Here is an 18,510-nt window from a genome sequence, read left to right as displayed (position 1 = left end):
TGCAATGGCGTCGTGTTCGGAAGGATCGCTACGGCAGATCCAACGTCGAGGGTCACCAGTAAAGCGCGGCGTTACGCGCGCTGCTTGTGAGCAAGGAGGAAACGGACAAGCGGTAACATATAAACGTCTTTATTGTAAGACTACACTGTAACACTGAAAATGCTCCGGGCTGGTCGCCCGGTGTATATCATGAGGCCACGCCTACCCCTCGGGCGTGGCCACCGCCCACTTGGTGCATGGAATGATGTCACCACGCCAGTGGGCTTTTGTGTCCGCCACAGTTTAAACCTCTCACAGTGAAACCAGTCAAAGACTTTCGAAGCGTGTTTAAGAGGGGTTCAAGGGAAAGGGTGTACAAAGCACCTGACAGTGGGCAGCCCTGCCTAACACCTCTTTTAATACAAAAGGGGGGCACAAGCTCATTATTTATGTTTAGCAGGGCAGATACGTTTGAATAACACATATGTATACATGATAAAATAAAGGGTCCAAAACCAAATCGATTTAAGACTTCGGACAAGTATTCATGCGAAACGTAATCAAAAGCCTTCTCCTGATCTAGGAAAACAAGGCCAACACTTTCATGATGAATATCACAAACATCAATCAAATCGCAAATAGCAGAAATACTGTCATGGATATTACGACCAGGAACACAATAAGTTTGGTCCATGTCTACAATGTTCTTTAGGAAGGGTGAAAAACGTAAGGCAATAGCTTTGGAAAAGATCTTGTAATCAGTACATAGTAGTGATATTGGCCTCCACTGGGAGATGAGTAAAGGGTCGCCTTTCTTTGGAAGCAAGGTAAGTACTGCTCTTCTGCAGCTCAGCGGGAGTTCCTTCTTTTCGAGGCTTTCCTGGAAGACTGATAGCAGTTCAGGGCCAATTAGGTCCCAGAAAGATTCGAAAAATTCTGACGGTAGACCGTCGATGCCAGGTGATTTCCCTTTGCCAAGGCTCTTTAATGCGATGGAGAGTTCCTCAAGTGTGAGTGGTTTCTCCAGGCTCTGCCTTTGCTCTGGGGTTAAGGTGGAAACACCGTCAAATAAGTGAGAGACACCATTTAGGTCAACTTCTTTTGTTTTGTAAAGGTTGGAGAAAAAGAGTCTAGCTTCCCTCTTGATTCCTTCAGGGTGTGTGATGACAGAATTGTCAGGGCGTTTTAGAGCAGTAATTTGGGGGTGAGGAGCCTTCGATTCAAAATCAAAGAAGTATCGGGTTGGCGTGTCCAAAAGGTTGAGCTGCTGAAACCGTAATCTTTTTAATGCCCCTTGTGTTTGGTTCTCAATTATTGTATTAAGGAAAGCTTTCTTTTCTTTCAGTCTCAGTTCTTGTTGGGGAGAAGAGTGAGTTTTTAAATTTGTTTGAATTTGTAGAATTTCCTTTTCTAAAGTAGCCTTTGTTCTACGTTCCTCTTGTGTTCTTAGGAAACAAAATTGTTGACAAAATCCTCTACATTGGGCCTTTATGTTGTCCCACCACAAACGCTGATCTGTAAACTGGTGTTTTTGATTTAATAGAACAGACCATACGTCTTTGAAAGCAGCCCTAAAGGAGGGGTTTTCTAAGATGGTGACATTAAGCTTCCAGAAAGAATGGCGATTCAAGGACAGATGTGAATGGTAATTCACAGTAATTAAATGGTGATCTGAAAAACCAGAAGGCAAAATTCCAGTAGTAGGGGAGAGATTAAAAAATGGTGAATTTATATAGATCCGGTCGAGCCTAGCTAGGGATACTTGGTTGTTTGTGATCTTGCTCCAGGTAAATTGATGCGTCGTGGGATTTTGTTGCCGCCAAAGATCCTGAAGCTTAAAATCCCTTATTATCTCTGCTAATAATTTAGCTGGTCCGGGATGGGGCTCCGCACCGTTCCTATCTAGGTTTGGTTGTAGAGTGCAGTTAAAGTCACCTGCCATTACAATACACCTGTGCAGGTCTATTTGCCACATATAAGGCCCTAATCTAGCGTAGAAGCGTTGCCGCTCAGTGCTATTTGAAGGGGCATAAACGTTCAACAAAGTAAAATTTGTGTTATTAATAACAAATTCTAGGGAGGCTAGATGCCCCGGGATTATGTTTTTAAAGGAAAGTTTTGATGGATGGAAATGGGGATTCAAAAGAAAAGCCACACCCGCAGTTCGGGAATTGGAATCACTAAAAAAATTGGTCGTTTTCATCATCCGGTTCCATTCTGCATGGGATGCTGGCGTAGTGTGGGTTTCCTGCAAGAAAAGTACGTCTAAAGTTTTCTGTAGTGCAAGGTTCACCACTTGGAGTTTGCGCAGCTGACTCGCGCCACCATTTATATTTAAGCTTCCAAATCTCATTTGTTTTGTTCATCTTTTGCTCTCACAATGTACTTTTTCAGCCTGCTACATTGGGCTTCTGTGAAATGGTGGTCGCTAGGCCGGCGGATGATGTTCCTTGCCGTGTCGATAAACCCGTGCAGGTCAGAGAAGTGATCTTTAATGTCTACGTGTCTCTTTCTAAAAGTGTGGTTGAGGAATTTCAATATTTGGGCTGGTAAGACGTTGGATTCGCTTGTTGTAGGGAACTCCTCAATTTCGTAAGATTCCTCATCTGACATGTCGGAACCACTGTCTGGGAAACTTTCAATTCCTGGTTCTTGGGGCTCTGAGGTAACTTGTGCTGTGCAGGTGTCATCCTGCTCCATATTAATAGGAGCAGGAGGGGGTAGTGGAATTGAAGGAGCTTCGGGTAGTGGGAGGGGTGCGGGGGAAACCGTCGCATGGTTTAGCTTGGACATGAATCCAAACGTATTGTTGATTTCCTTTTATGTTTCAAGGCACTGATTAGCTGATCAATGATGACCAGGATGCCTGAGTTGGATTTCTCCATGGGTGACAGCACAGTGTCTGACGCGATTATAATGACAATCCACCCCAGCATAGGCCCCCTCTTCGCTTGGAATCTGGGTGATTGCTCCCCCTAATCCGTCAGTGTGATTACTTATAAAGCCAATAAGCTGATATATAGTTTGTCCTGCAAGCTAGCCAGATACCTTTTGTCATTCACGCAGGCATTTATTCACCAATACCATAAACAACCTTCAATCATTCACACATATATTTATTTAGACACAAACGTGGCAGAGCTTTGACTGTGATGAGGAGACATTTCTATTGCACAACAGAGACTCCATAATATAGCTAGCGTAGATTACTTTCCCTGGCAATGGTGGAGAAATAAAGCTACAAATAGTTTTGTGTTAAAATTTGCTTGAAATGACAAAATTGATGGTTTTCTGAGATATGCAAGCGTTTGCGTTTTTAACTCAACTGGACTTGGACCAGTTGAGTTCATCACATACTGAACCCTCCGGCGTCCGTCGTCTGTCGTCGTCTTCGTCGTCGTCTGTCGTCAGTTAACTTTTCGACGTTAACACTCCAGCATCCACAAATATCGACCGATTCTGATCAAACTTGACATGCAACATCCTTACCCCAAGGACCAGGTTGGTATTACATTTCAGCTCGATCCGTTGAAAAATGGCGGACATAGGCGACCATTTTGTTTTTGGTCATGAAAACGACGTTAACACTCTAGCGTCCACAAATATTAACAGATTTTGATCAAACTTAGAATGTTTAACCCTTATCATACAAGGTAGGTTGCTATTGCATTCCAACCAGATCCGTCACAAAATGGCCGCCATATTGTTTTCAGCTTCGAAACGACGTTAAGACTTTAACTCTAAGACTTTAACGTCCACAAATATTTATTGATTTTGATCAAACTTAGTGTGTGAGACTCTTACCACACAAGGTACGTTGCTATCGCATGTCAACCCGATCTGTCACAAAATGGCCGCCATAGGCCGGCATTAAAGTTGTCCAGTCAGTTCAGTTGAGTTCTGCTTCCCTGGAAGCTCTAGTTTAAATGACGTCATTATTATTTCTCAAAATGCAAAAGCAAACACAATTGAAACTAGAACGGCACTCGGTAGAGCACATACCTCCACCAGGCTGAACAGTGTACGTTTTGTATCTCACTGATAGGCCAGATCTGGATTCGGTCCTGAACTAAAATCGAATCGGCTTGTTCTCGTCACCTAACCAACTCGTCCACCAAGTTTTGTCATAACTCGTCGACAACTTTTTGAAATATCGAGATATATATCGTTTTTGGCCCTATATCTCAATTGTGAAGAACCGCTTAAACATTTAAGAATTCTTGTATCCGGGTCGGTATTCGGATCCACCAAAATCGAATCGACTCGTCCTTGTCACACACCCAACCTGCCTTGTCTGATGTTGGCTTAATGGTTAGGGTGCTGGCTTGGAATCCCAGGATCCTGAGTTTGAATCCCGGTCGATCGTTGAGTTAACGCCAAGGGGGTTGACTCAGTCTGTCATCCTTCCAAGGTCGGCACATTGAGTACCAGCTCACTGTTAATTGGGGCACTGCATCAGCGGCACAAACGCGCTTCCAGAGAAATGATGCAACCAGACGCCACAGGCTGCATTCTAAACAACAACAACCCAACCTGCCCGCCAAGTTTCGTCCAAATCCGTCCAGAACTTTTTGAGATATCCTGCCATGTATCAGTTTTAGCCCTATCTCCCAATGGTGAAGAATCACTTAAAAACGAAATAATTCTCGTATCCGAATCCTTAGTCAGATCTTCATTAAAATCGAATCGATTCAGCCTTGTCACACACACAACCTGGCCGTCAAGTTTCGTCCAAATCCGTCCGCAACTTTTTGAGATATCCTGCTACGTTTTGTTTTTGTCCCAATCTCCCAATGGTGAAGAATCACTTTAAAAATTCTCGTAGCCGGATCCGAATCCGATTCTTCACCAAAATCTAATCATTTCGTCCGTGTCACATACACTAACTCTCTGCCAAATTTCGTCCGAATCTGTCCACAACCTTTTGAGATACCTTGTTCACAAAGAAACAAACAGACAGGGGTGAAAACATAACCTCCATCCACCTTTGGTGGTTGAGGTAACAAGAAATATGTTGTGCGTAGCATGATACTTGCGAAATCCCTAAAATAAGTTGTTTCCCCTGGCTTATGTGGATCTTTTGGCCGATGTTGACCTCAAAAATAATTGTTAGTTGAATTTAGTGATCTGAGATGCAAATCCTCTTCAAATTTTTGAAGCTTCCCAAGCTTCAAGCTTTTTTGAAGCTTTTGAAGCTTCCTTCCCTTTTTTGAAGGCACTTCCCACGCCTCCTCCCCCCAAGCCCTCTCCCTCCCACACATCTCCCTGCCCTCAAATGTTGTGTTTGTGTGCTTCCCCTTCTCTCCCCATCTTGTCTTCCGCTCCCTCTTTTTATATATTTTGTTTGTCTGGTTGATTTGTTTGTGAAGTAAATGTTAGCTCTTTCACGAGCCTCGATTCAGTATACAAAAAAAAAAAAAAAAAAAAAATTCAAGTCGATTAGATGAAAATTAACGATTTTAGAAATTTAGCCTATGTTGACCTTTTCACCTTTACACCTCAAAAATAATTGGTGGTTGAATTAAGTGACTGAATATGCAAATATTGTTCAACTTTCAAGTCAATCTGATGAAAACTGAGGATTTTAGAAACGTCACCTAAAGTTGTTGACCTTTTGGCCTTTGCTAACCTAAATATAATTGGTGGTTGAATTCAGTGACTGGATATGCAAATCCTGTTCACATTTCAAGTCAATCAGATGAAAACTGAGGATTTTAGAAACGTCACCTAAAGTTGTTGACCTTTGGCCTATGTTGACCTTTTGGCCTTTGCTGACCTAAATATAATTGGTGGTTGAATTAAGTGACTGGATATGCAAATACTGTTCACATTTCAAGTCAATCAGATGAAAACTGAGGATTTTAGAAACGTCACCTAAAGTTGTTGACCTTTGGCCTATGCTGACCTAAATATAATTGGTGGTTGAATTCAGTGATGTAATATGCAAATCCTCTTCAAATTTCAAGTCAATCGGATGAAATTGAGGAATTTTTGAAATTCCACCTTAAGTTGTTGATCTTTCGCCTATGTTTACCTCAAAAATAATTGGTGGTTAAATTCAATGACCTGATATGTAAATTATCTTCAAATATAAAGTCAATCGGATGAAAATTGAGGATTTTATAAATTTGACAATGTATGGCCTATGTATGGCCTATGTTGACCTTTTGATCTCAAAATCAATAGGCTTCTTTCTTATGACCAACTCCACCATTTGCTGAAGTTTCATTAAGATCGGTTTGAAATTGTGACCTGTAGGCATTTGACATACAGACAGGCAGACAGAATAACGCACAAGACCAACCAATATACTTGTACGAGCAAGTACAAACAGACCAACCGACAAACAGACAGGGGTGAAAACATAACCTTCATCCACCTTCGGTGGTGGAGGTAACTAAACGCTTGAACTATTGGAGAAGTACCTTCGAGGTTATCCAAAATGCTTTAACTGAGGGAGAAGAAACTGGGGTTATACAGAACACTTTAGCTAAGGGAGAAGAACCTGAGGTTATACAAGATACTTGAACTATGGGAGAAGAACCTGGGGTGTTATGAGATACTTGGACTATGGGCTAAGAACCTGGGGTTTTACAGGATACTTAAACTATGGGAGCTGAACCGCAGGTTTTATGAGATACATGAACGAGGGAGCTGAACCTGAGGTTTTACAGAAATCTTGAACTATGGGGAAATAACCTGGAGCTTTACAAGGTACTTCAACTATGGGAGAAGTACTTGGATTTTACAGAACTCTTGAACTATGGGAGAAGTACTTGGATTTTACAGAACTCTTGAATTATAGGGAAATAACCTGGAGTTTTACAAGATACATCAACTATGGGAGAGGAACCTGCATGTTACAGAACTCTTAAACTCTGGGAGAAGTACTTGGTGTTTTAAACGACTCTAGAACTATGGGAGAAGTACTTGGGGTTTTAAACAACTCTTGAACTATGGGAGAAGTACTTGGGGTTTTACATCACTGTTCTCTTTTATCACTGTGCCCCTTCTGATATCCTTACAGTGAATACATGGTTTAAAGATGGGCAAAGGGTGCGGAGTCAGGCAGGAGCGACGATACAAGATGAGGGCCAGGTGCTGATGATCACAAGGCTCAAGTTGCTGGATTCTGGCTACTACCGATGCGTAGCCGATAACATCGCTGGAAGGGACGTGCGAGATTTTAACCTGAACATCTATGGTCTGTGAGCCACCTCACTTTGTGCTATCAATTGTTTTTACTCAGTGTTGTCATAACGCACTAACTTTTTACCTGTTTGCTCAATCTTTTACAAATGCAGCACAACCGCATGTGGTTGTTGATGCCGAGGAAGTGGTGGTGATGGTGAGTGAGCCAGTACAGCTGCAATGTGAGGCTAGTGGAGTTCCAACTCCAAACCTATCTTGGCTCAAAGATGGCATCCCAATTTCATCAACTCCTGGAAATAATGCTTTACAGGTTGGCTTTTTACTCCACATGACTCTATCCCTGCATCCCCTCGATGTGATGCAGTATCATATGATGAATACATCACCGTTTTGACATCCTTAGTTTCAATAACCGAGTGATTAATAACCTTACAAGGAACTTTGATGCAGGAGGAGGCCATTAGGCCCATTAAAGAATGAATTGAATGATCGTTTTTAAGGCCATTTTCCCTGCTAGAGCGGGGGTTAGCCTTGCGGGCCCCATGACAATCATGGTTCCCTGTTTGAGGCAATGTTTTTATGGCCGGATGCCCTTCCTGACGCCAACCCTTGGTCACGCTCTTACGATGCGCAGGGATACAGTGTACCTATTCTAAACCGGGGTACACACCGGGATCATTCATCCCAGCAAGCTGGTACTCAATTTGCCGACCTCGGAAGGATGACAGGCTGAGTCAACCCCCCTGGCGTTAATTCAGCAATCCAGCAATCGACCGGGATTCGAACCCAGGATCCTAGGATCCCAAGCCGGCACCCTAACCGCTAAGCCAACACCAGGCATAGGCCCATCAAAGCTTGTGCTATTATTACCAACTTATGGTTTTGTCCATGCTCTATCCTTTTTTAATTCCGAGCATCAAGCAAGGAAGCAGCACGTACCATTTTAAACTTATTTGGTATGACTCGACCACAGTTTGAACCGCTGACCTCCCAGACCCAGAGCAGAAAATTTGATTGGTCGAGACGAGGTAAAATGTCGTAATATATATATATTGTTGCGGAGATGAGGATTGTATTTTTTTGATTGTGTGCTGTACTATTATTATTATTGGTTATTCTGCGCCCCCCTACCTCCGGAGCTGTGTAAAGGTGAAAGGGCATCCCATAATTAGTCCACAAGCATACACGTCAGCCAAGTAATAGAATACCCCTGTTGATAGTTATCTCTTATTCTGTGTTCTAGGGTAAGGCTATGTCTCCCATTAATTGAAGTACTCCATTGCACCAGTGAAAGAGAATAGATCCCCTTTCATTCCCATCCCCAAAACCTCCATTTCCTATCACATCCCCTTTCGTCATTGCTGAGCCCTCGATTCTCAATTACCTCCCCTCCAATAACCGCCATTGACCACGAGGCTCGAGTCGGGGAAGAAAGGCGTGTCTCCACCTCGTCATAGAGGGGAGGAGGGGCGTGCCCGCCCGTCGTCATCCAGGGCGGAGCCCGAGGGTCGCGCGACCAACCAGGGCCGAGGTGAGCACCCCGATGGGCGTGTCCAAAACGCCGGCGGCTTAATCGCTGGAGGCGCTATAAAAGGCGCGCACGGAAGTGAGTCGTGAGTTGGTCTGAGTTGGTTGAGAGTCGGTCGTCAAGTGGAGAGTGGTGAAGAGTCAGTCAGTAGAGTCGGTGGTCAGTTGGTTGCGTTGGTTGCGGTGAGGAGTCGGTGGTGGTGGTCAAGTGGTTGCGTTGGTTGCGGTGAGGAGTCGGTGGTAAAGAGTGAGGGACCAAGAAAGAGTTGAGGGTTTGGACCAACGAGTCAGACAAGTCCTGGGACCGCAGCGGAGGCCGCAGCAGCAAGAACACCCAACAGCCACTTGGGGCCTGAACGGCGGTTTGGAGCAGGGCCGAAAAGGAACGGCGGCTGCTAAACGCGCCGGTTGAGCTGCAGGACCCCCTTGGACCTCCCTCTCCCTCCAGCCATCCACCTCCTGCCTTTCCATCCTTCTTGTGTACGTGAGTTTGTTTTGTTTGTTCTGTCCCTGGGTATTTAATTAAGTCTGTAGGTAAGCTAAAATTTGCACTGTGTCACCTGCGTCTTATGTGTTGTAAATAAACCTTGATTGCTCCTTTTTGCTTGTGTAAATAATAAATCCAATTACTCTTCTGTCCGTCTATTCGTTTTATTCCTTTTCCTCTTTGCATTCGTCGTTTTCGTCTTTTCCCTCATTGAGCAGCTGCGGTGCGATACGGCCAAAGTTCTGGGTGAATCGGGTGAGTCAGGGATCCTGTAACGGTCGCGGCAATACCACCGCTCGGTAAATAACATCTTAATCCGCGATCAGTAACAATATATATATATATATATATATATATATGGTATCTGTAATCTGGTTCTCCAACCTAATGAGCGGACAACATGACGTCATCGCCATGCACGTCCGCCTTGCCTGCAAAGTTCCAGAGGAACCATCTAGCAGTGCGTCATTACGGATTATAAATACAGATACTGTCACAAGTGCATGCAAAACTCACAGTTACCGACCTGGTTTCGCCCTTGTTGGGGCTTCATCAGGGCAACGCAGTGAGGCTTTCCATACACTTGTAACTCTGTGACCCTTTCGGTTTTTATATCAGTCACTATGCGACCTTCATATCATCAGTGGAGAACCGCCAACAAGGTGTCCCATACAGCTGCTGCTGCACCTTGCTGGGAGCGATAAGCACCGCCTGCCACGCGGTGACGTTATCTCTGGTATCCACTCATCATATGGAGTCGACCTGGTTGCGGTTGGGAGTTACTAATAATGGTATCTGTAATCTGGTTCTCCAACCTAATGAGCGGACAACATGACGTCATCGCCATGCACGTCCGCCTTGCCTGCAAAGTTCCAGAGGAACCATCTAGCAGTGCGTCATTACGGATTATAAATACAGATACTGTCACAAGTGCATGCAAAACTCACAGTTACCGACCTGGTTTCGCCCTTGTTGGGGCTCCATCAGGGCAACGCAGTGAGGCTTTCCATACACTTGTAACTCTGTGACCCTTTCGGTTTTTATATCAGTCACTATGCGACCTTCATATCATCAGTGGAGAACCGAAAGGGTCACAGAGTTACAAGTGTATGGAAAGCCTCACTGCGTTGCCCTGATGAAGCCCCAACAAGGGCGAAACCAGGTCGGTAACTGTGAGTTTTGCATGCACTTGTGACAGTATCTGTATTTATAATCCGTAATGACGCACTGCTAGATGGTTCCTCTGGAACTTTGCAGGCAAGGCGGACGTGCATGGCGATGACGTCATGTTGTCCGCTCATTAGGTTGGAGAACCAGATTACAGATACCATTATTAGTAACTCCCAACCGCAACCAGGTCGACTCCATATGATGAGTGGATACCAGAGATAACGTCACCGCGTGGCAGGCGGTGCTTATCGCTCCCAGCAAGGTGCAGCAGCAGCTGTATGGGACACCTTGCTGGCGGTTCTCCACTGATGATATGAAGGTCGCATAGTGACTGATATATATATATATATATAACTGTAAGAAATAGTAGAAACTCCACAGTACGAGCAGGGCGTCTCATTTGCAGTGAATAAATAATCGTTAGATTAAATAAGACGCGGACGTAGCTTCAGGACGTCGATCTTTAATTGTCGACAAGCTTTCGACCAACAAAGGTCTTCTTCTGAGTCGGCCCCAAGTTCAACGGAAGTCCGTTCCAAGTTCCAAGTTCAACGGAAGTCCGAAGTTCCGTTGAACTTGGGGCCGACTCAGAAGAAGACCTTTGTTGGTCGAAAGCTTGTCGACAATTAAAGATCGACGTCCTGAAGCTACGTCCGCGTCTTATTTAATCTAACGATTATATATATATATATATATATATATATATATATATATATATATATATATATATATATATATATATATATGTATGTAGCGGTTCCCGCTGAATGTACACAATCGCCTTGCACCTGCCAGGACGCGGCCAGGGCGCGATCGCCATGCAGGGCTCGTCCGGACGGGCCCAGACACGCCTCTCCTGGGCATGCCCGGACTCGCTGTTCCCAGGCACGCCCGAACCTCCCGGGCACGCCCGGTCTCGTCTTTCCCGGGCATGCCCGCTCTCGCCTTTCCAGGGCTCGCCCAGAGCACCCGGGCACGCCCAGCCTCGACTTGCCAGGCCGCGTTCAGGACGCCCCGGCATGTCCAGACTCGCCTTTCCAGGACTCGCCCTTGACACCCGGGCATGCCCGGTCTCGGTTTTCCCGGGCAAACGCCCCGGCATAAATGTGTATATATATTGCTGCCCGATAAACGGGCTTGTCAGAATACCTGAGCTGTTTTGTTTCATTAAAACAACTCGGACGAATTCCGTCTTTGGTCGCGTCAATTCTTTCGACTCGCGTTGGAGCGCAGCTCCTTCACTGGTGACCTACCGACATGGACACGGCAGTGACTCTTAAACTGCCTACCTTCTGGGAGGCTCACGCGGCTGTTTGGCCTGCGAGGCATCACCGCGGACGACACCCGCTTCCACCACGTCGTGGCAGGGCTCGGTTCTGCCACCGCGGCCCGCGGCCTGAGCCTCCTCGAGCACCCGCCGGCTGCTGACAAGTATGACGTGCTGAAGACGCTCCTCCTCGACGCTTTCGCCCTCTCACCGGCGGCACGCGCACGGCGCCTGCTCGACCTGCCCGAGCTCGGTGACACGCGCCCGTCCGAGCGCATGGACTATATGCTCTCGTTGCTCGGTGAGCACTCTCCGGATTTTCTGTTCCGCGAGCTGTTCCTTCGCCAGCTGCCTCACCCGGTACGCCTCGCCCTGGCTGGCACATCGATCACCGATCCCCACGCCCTCGCCAGGGAAGCCGATAAGATCTCCTCGGCGGGCCAACACATCGGCGCGGCTACCTGGAGCCTGCCGCCGTCTGAGGCGACGCCCACGATGCCCGAGCGCCCTGCGCGGTTGGAGGCCGAACTGCCGGTGCAACTGGCGGCCGCCACGCCGCGCCGACCGCTTCCGACACGACGGCCGGGGCCTCCACCTGACCAGGCGTGGTGTTCTTACCACGCCAGGTTCGGACACAAGGCTCGGACGTGCCGACCCCCGTGCACTTTCGGCAAGTCGGGAAACGGCCGGGCCGGCGTTCATTCCCAGCCATGAGCGCCGGCCACTCGGGCAACTTGCTTTTTATTCGGGACAAAGCGTCCGGGCGGCGTTTCCTTTGTGACACCGGCGCCCAACTGAGCGTCATACCCGCCTCCGAGCAGGATAGGCGGGACGCCGTTTGCGGCCCCTCTTTGGTCGCTGCTAATGGTTCGGCCATACGCACTTTCGGCCCGCGCGATGTCACCCTCTGCTTCGGCAGCCAGCGCTTTCAGTGGACTTTTGTGACCGCCTGCGTCCCCATGGCTTTGCTGGGCGCCGACTTCCTCTGCGCGCACGGGCTGCTGGTCGACGTCAAACGACGTCGCCTTGTCCACGCCGAGACCTTCAGCTCCCTGGCGTGCACGATGAGCAGCTCCGCGCCGACCGAACTGGCGTGCGCCCTCCCGACGGCGAACGAGTTCGCTCGCCTGCTCGCGGAATTCCCGGCCCTCACGCGGCCGACGTTTTCGGCCGTCGCAGTGCTGCATGGGATCGAGCACCACATACCCACTACGGGCCCGCCGGTCTACGCCAGGGCTCGCCGCCTCGACCCGGCCAAGCTCGCCATGGCAAAGGCCGAGTTCGACGCATTGGAGCACCTCGGCATCGTGCGGCGCTCCAATAGCGCGTGGGCCTCACCACTGCACATCGTGCCAAAGCCGGGGGGCGGATGGCGCCCGTGTGGCGACTACCGCTGCCTCAACGACGCTACCACCCCCGACAGGTACCCGATCCCGCACATCCAGGACCTTTCCGCCCGTTTGGCGGGACGGGTCATATTTTCCAAAATTGACCTGATACGGGGATACCACCAGGTACCTGTCCGGGCGGCCGACGTCCCGAAGACGGCCGTCATCACGCCGTTCGGCCTGTTCGAATTTTTGAGGATGCCATTTGGCCTCAAGAACGCGGCCCAGGCGTTCCAGCGCTTAATGGACGGCGTGCTGCGCGACCTGCCATTTCTTTTCGTCTATCTGGACGACATCCTCGTCGCCAGCACGTCCCGCGCCAAGCACCTCCTCCACCTCCGAACACTGTTCGGTCGCCTCAGCGAGCACGGCTTAATTGTCAACCCGGCCAAATGCCACTTCGGCACGACGACCGTTGACTTTTTGGGCCACCGCATCACCATGACCGGGGCCGTGCCGCTGCCGACCAAGGTCGAGGCCATCACCACGTTCCCGCGTCCCCGTTCCATCAAGGCCCTACACGAGTTCCTCGGCATGGTGAGTTTTTATCACCGATTCGTGCCCCGCGCTGCTCAGCTCATGCGGCCCCTTTACGAGGCCCTCCGGGGCAAGCCGGCCAAGCATGACATCGTTTGGTCCGCGGCCATGGACGCGGCCTTCGCGAGCGCAAAACAGGCCCTCACCGACGCAACGCTGCTGGCTCACCCGGTGCTCAACGCGCCCATCGCCCTCACTACGGACGCCTCCAACTACGCGGTGGGTGCCGTCCATGAACAATGGGTGGACGGGGTTTGGCAGCCACTCGCTTTTTTCAGCCGGCAACTCCGGCCGAACGAGTTAAAATACAGCACGTTCGACCGCGAGCTGCTCGGTCTATTCCTGGCCGTTCGCCATTTCCGACACCTCCTGGAGTGCCGCCCGTTCACGGCTTTCGTCGACCACAAGCCGTTGGTCTACGCAATGGCCAAAGTCACGGAGCCGTGGTCGGCCCGCCAGCAGCGCCACCTCTCCGCCATGTCGGAATTCACCACGGACATCCGGCACGTCGCCGGCAAAGACAACGCCGTGGCCGACTGTCTTTCTCGGGCCAGCGCGAACGCGGTCCACCTCGGCGTGGACTTCGCGCTCATGGCGGCCGACCAGACCACCGACACCTTGGTGCAGGCCCTCCGGGCGGCGGACACGGGCCTCCGCCTGGCCGACATCCCCTTCGCGGGCACCGTCCTGCTCTGCGACGTCTCCCAGGGCCAGCCTCGCCCCATCGTGCCCGTTTCCTGGCAGCGCCGCATCTTCGCCTCCATCCACGGCCTTTCTCACCCGGGCCGGAAAGCTTCTCAGAAGCTGGTGTCGGCGCGTTTCGTCTGGCACGGCCTTCGATGGAACGTCCGCGACTGGGCCAATGCCTGCACGGCCTGCCAGCGGGCCAAGGTCCACCGCCACACCCAGGCCCCGCTAGCACCTTTCACCGTGCCTGCATGGCGTTTCGACCACGTCCACGTGGACCTGGTGGGTCCCCTGCCCCCATCGCGGGGGTTCACCCACCTCACCATGGTGGGCAGGACCACCAGGTGGCCGGAGGCCGTGCCCCTCACCTCCACCACCACCGCCGACGTGGCGCAGGCGTTCATCGCCACCTGGGTCGTGTGCTTTGGCGCACCGGCGGACATCTCGTCCGACCGCGGCCCACAGTTCACGTCCAAACTTTGGGGCGCGGTCGCCCGCTCGTTGGGGGTCACGCTGCACCGCACCACGGCCTACCACCCCCAAGCCAACGGATTGTGCGAGCGGTTTCACCGCTCCATGAAGGCCGCACTCATGGCCGGCCTTCAGGACGACGGTTGGACCGACCGGCTGCCGTGGGTCCTTTTGGGCCTCCGCACGGCCCCCAAGGAGGACCTCCGGGCGTCCGCCGCCGAGCTCGTCTACGGCCAGCCGCTCCGCGTCCCGGGCGAGTTCGTGCCCGACGCTACCAGTCCCTGGTCCGCCGCACACCAGCGCTCGGACCTCCAGGAGGCCGCCCGACGATTTGCCCCCGTGCCAACGTCCCGCCACGGCCCCCAGTCCTACGTCCCCCCGGCGCTTCGCACAGCGGAGTACGTCTTTTTGCGTCATGACGCGCACCGGGGGCCACTCCGGCCGCCGTACGACGGGCCCTTCCGGGTCCTGCGACGGGGCGACAAGTCCTTCGTCGTCGACGTTGGCGGCCGGTCGGACCGGATCTCTGTGGACCGCCTCAAACCGGCGCACGTGGACGTCGACCGACCACCACGGTTGGCCCTTCCTCCGCGGCGAGGCCGCCCCCCGTCCACAGTTCCCCCCGCTCGACCACCCACCACCAGATCGGACCCCCCCCCCCCCCACGACCCTCCAGGGGTCGCTTCGGCGGGTCATCAGGACCCCCCTTAAATTGACCCTACCGGTGCAAGTCGATTCTGGGGGACGTGTGTAGCGGCTACCGCTGGGTTTACACAATCGCCTTGCACCTACCAAGGACGCGGAGCGATCACCATGCCGGGCTCGTCCAGCACGCCCGGGCAGGCCCGCTCTCGACTTGCCAGGCCGCGTCCGGGACGCCCGGCCATGCCCCCTCTCGCCTTTCCGGGCAAACGCTCCGGGATAATGTGCATATATATTGCTGCCCGATAAACGGGCTTTTCAGAGTACCCGAGTTGTTTTGTGACAATAAAGAAACTCGGACGAATTCCAGCTTTTTGTCGCGTCCATTCTTCCGATTTACGTGGGAGCACAGCTCCTACATATGTATATATATATAAATATAAATAAATAAATAAATATATACATATATATAAAGATAAAGTGTCAACACAGTGATTTGTGTTCTGCAGTGTTCAAGTATATAATTCAATTGAAATAAAATAAAGGTATTAAAAGCTGTAGAAAAAAGCGTTTTTGGAAATTTACTGCAGTTGATACACCATCTTATACACCACCTTATTTAACACTTTAAATCAGTTATTTGTGCCTGCCATTTTTGTCCTTCATGACGTTGTCCCTAAAAACAGTAAGCTTCCTGTTTTGAATGATTTTCAATTTTGTTTGACTGCCAGACAGGCAGACAACCTAAACAAATCACAGCTGTGTCTGAAGGAAGCGCTCGGTTTGCATTTTAACTATGAGATTGGTTAAGCCTAGAAACAAACAAACCCATTCAAATTACCCTTTAGAACGCTTAAAATCACCCTTTACAACCCATTAGAATTACCCTTTAGAATTAAACAGGGTGGGTTAGAAGGTTCTTCTTCTTTATTTTGATGGAAGGATGGACATAGCAAAATATTGAAGTGGCTTCACCTCTTAAAAACTACCCTCAGGACGATATTCCATACAATTTTCCAAATTCAGAGCCAAAGTACTACGAAACCGCAAGTTTGTGTTCCGATTCATGTTACGATTTATGGTCTACAGTGTTCAAAATATAACACTCAATTTAAATTATGTAGTTCCTCGATCATAGACTGATGTCTATAGACAGACAGACAGACAGACAGACAAAGTGAATCAATTACTTAACCTCGCTTTTCGCTTCACAAGTGGAGTAATGATCTGTAGGATAAGCACATTGCAAGCATTAATGGTTGAGGTAAGAGGGGGCACATGAGATTATACATGTTTTATTATTCACACCTTTCATGTGGAATGGATTGATTTCTATATTAACTGAACATTCCATAAGTCGAGAATCATTAAATCTTTGCCAACAAGGGTCATCACCAAATATCGTTTGTGCTTGAGGCCTTGTTGAGACACTTTGTTATTGAATTTGTCATTGTTATTGAAATGACTTTCTTATTGTTATTGAAATGTGCGGCTTATTTCTGTGCAGATTCGTTCTGATGGAAGAATCCTTTCTCTAAGCCACGTTCAGACATCAGATGCCGGGCTTTATACTTGTGTAGCTGTGAACGTCGCTGGGGAGGGTCGGAATGACGTCACATTGCGTGTCTATGGTAAGACAGTACACTACACAATTGTATCAGCATTGTGGTTGAATATGATGAGAATAATTTGCCCAAAATTTTTTATGCTTCTCTACTGCACCCCTCCACCTTCTCCCTTCCCCAATTCCACTCATTTGCACTGCTGGTGGTTGCAGTTCCACCAAACATCATGGGTGAGGAGCGCAACCTCTCAGTACTCCTAGGACAAGGCCTGTTGTTGGAATGCCACAGTGACGCCATACCGCCACCCACCCTGGCCTGGCTTAAAGATGGGCGCCCACTACCTCGCAGGCTTGACCTTGCATTGTCACTAAATGGAAGCTTATTGAAGGTTGAAATTTTTATTTTAAAAAATCTCGATAGTGTGAAAGTTTTTTGGTTTTTTTAAACGTATTGTTATACTGAAAAGAGTCATGTAACAGCGTTACAAGAAAATACAAACTCTGAAAGTCTGTATGGCATACCTGCCCAGTATAGCTGTCAAATACACAACTTTCTAAATGACGTATGAATGCTAACGAGGCCTTTCACGCATGCACTGCGTGGGCATTTTCAGCGACTTGCTTCTGCTTCTGCTTCTACAAGCACTTTTAACCTGCCGTTGCTGGCACAAAATCTGTAATTCAAATAGTTTAATTTTCAGTATTTTAAAATATATACATTAACAAAGGCTCATAGTGGAGCTGCCACACACATGCATGTACATACAGACGAGCATACATGATACAACACAAGACTTAGATGAGACAAACACAGCCACTGAGATTGGGGAAAGTGCTGTCACTTCCCAGGGTACCCTGGATAGCAGCTCCGTCACAACAATGGCACTGCTTTTCTCATTGCACTCAGCAGGGAATTGCTTAAGGAAGAACTTCCTTCTCTCCATGGATGTGAACCTATGGGGAAGCTGGTGGTAAGCTTAGTCTGTGGTCTAAACCTTTTAAATGCTGAAAGTCAAACAAGGAAGCAGCACGTATGTTTTATGGTGGCAAATCGGATTCGCGAAAATGTAGGAAATACGAGAAATATCTATGGATCAGAGGTGTCAAATTTCTATTAATTCCTGTTAATACAAGCGAATGGTGGCAGTGAATACAGTCACGTGAAAAAGTAAGTACACCCCATGTAAAGTTTTGACTTTTTCCACATATTTCAACATACAGCTATTTGATCTTCATTTCAACAATATTGATAGATAAAGGTGATATATTATAACAAATATCATGAAACATTTACATTTTGTAGTCGATTGTATAATTTAAATAAACAGAAATGCAAATTTCGCATGTGGAAAAAGTAAGTACACCCCATGTAAAGTTTTGACTTTTTCCACATATTTCAACATACAGCTATTTGATCTTCATTTCAACAATATTGATCGATAAAGGTGATATATTATAACAAATATCATGAAACATTTACATTTTGTAGTCGATTGTATAATTTAAATAAACAGAAATGCAAATTTCGCATGTGGAAAAAGTAAGTACACCCCTACATTTATCACTACTTCAAATACCTAAAATTAGAATCAGGTGCACCAGTTCAGGTGCAAATGATTAGAACATCGTTGGAAAGGAT

General features: G+C 48.6%; 1 protein-coding gene across 4 annotated transcripts in view; it reads left to right on the top strand.

Annotated features, from left to right (window-relative positions):
• The window catches only part of HMCN1 (hemicentin 1), a 451,947-nt gene that overhangs the window by 183,807 nt on the left and 249,630 nt on the right, over window positions 1-18,510 (top strand). For all 4 annotated transcript variants that reach the window (XR_013624351.1, XM_078783554.1, XM_078783553.1 and 1 more), the window contains exons 37-40: window positions 7,007-7,183; window positions 7,284-7,441; window positions 16,815-16,938; window positions 17,085-17,260. Coding sequence is in view for 3 of the 4 variants with exons in the window: in XM_078783554.1 (XP_078639680.1) it covers window positions 7,007-7,183; window positions 7,284-7,441; window positions 16,815-16,938; window positions 17,085-17,260 (635 nt within the window). In the remaining variant the exon portion in view is untranslated. The remainder of the gene's footprint in view (window positions 1-7,006; window positions 7,184-7,283; window positions 7,442-16,814; window positions 16,939-17,084; window positions 17,261-18,510) is intronic.

The sequence above is a fragment of the Myxine glutinosa genome, chromosome 8 (genome assembly GCF_964187855.1).
Source record: "Myxine glutinosa chromosome 8, kmMyxGlut1.1, whole genome shotgun sequence".
NCBI lineage: Eukaryota > Metazoa > Chordata > Myxini > Myxiniformes > Myxinidae > Myxine > Myxine glutinosa.
The sequence above is the reverse complement of the archived record's forward strand: the minus strand, read 5'-3'. Positions and strand labels throughout refer to the sequence as shown.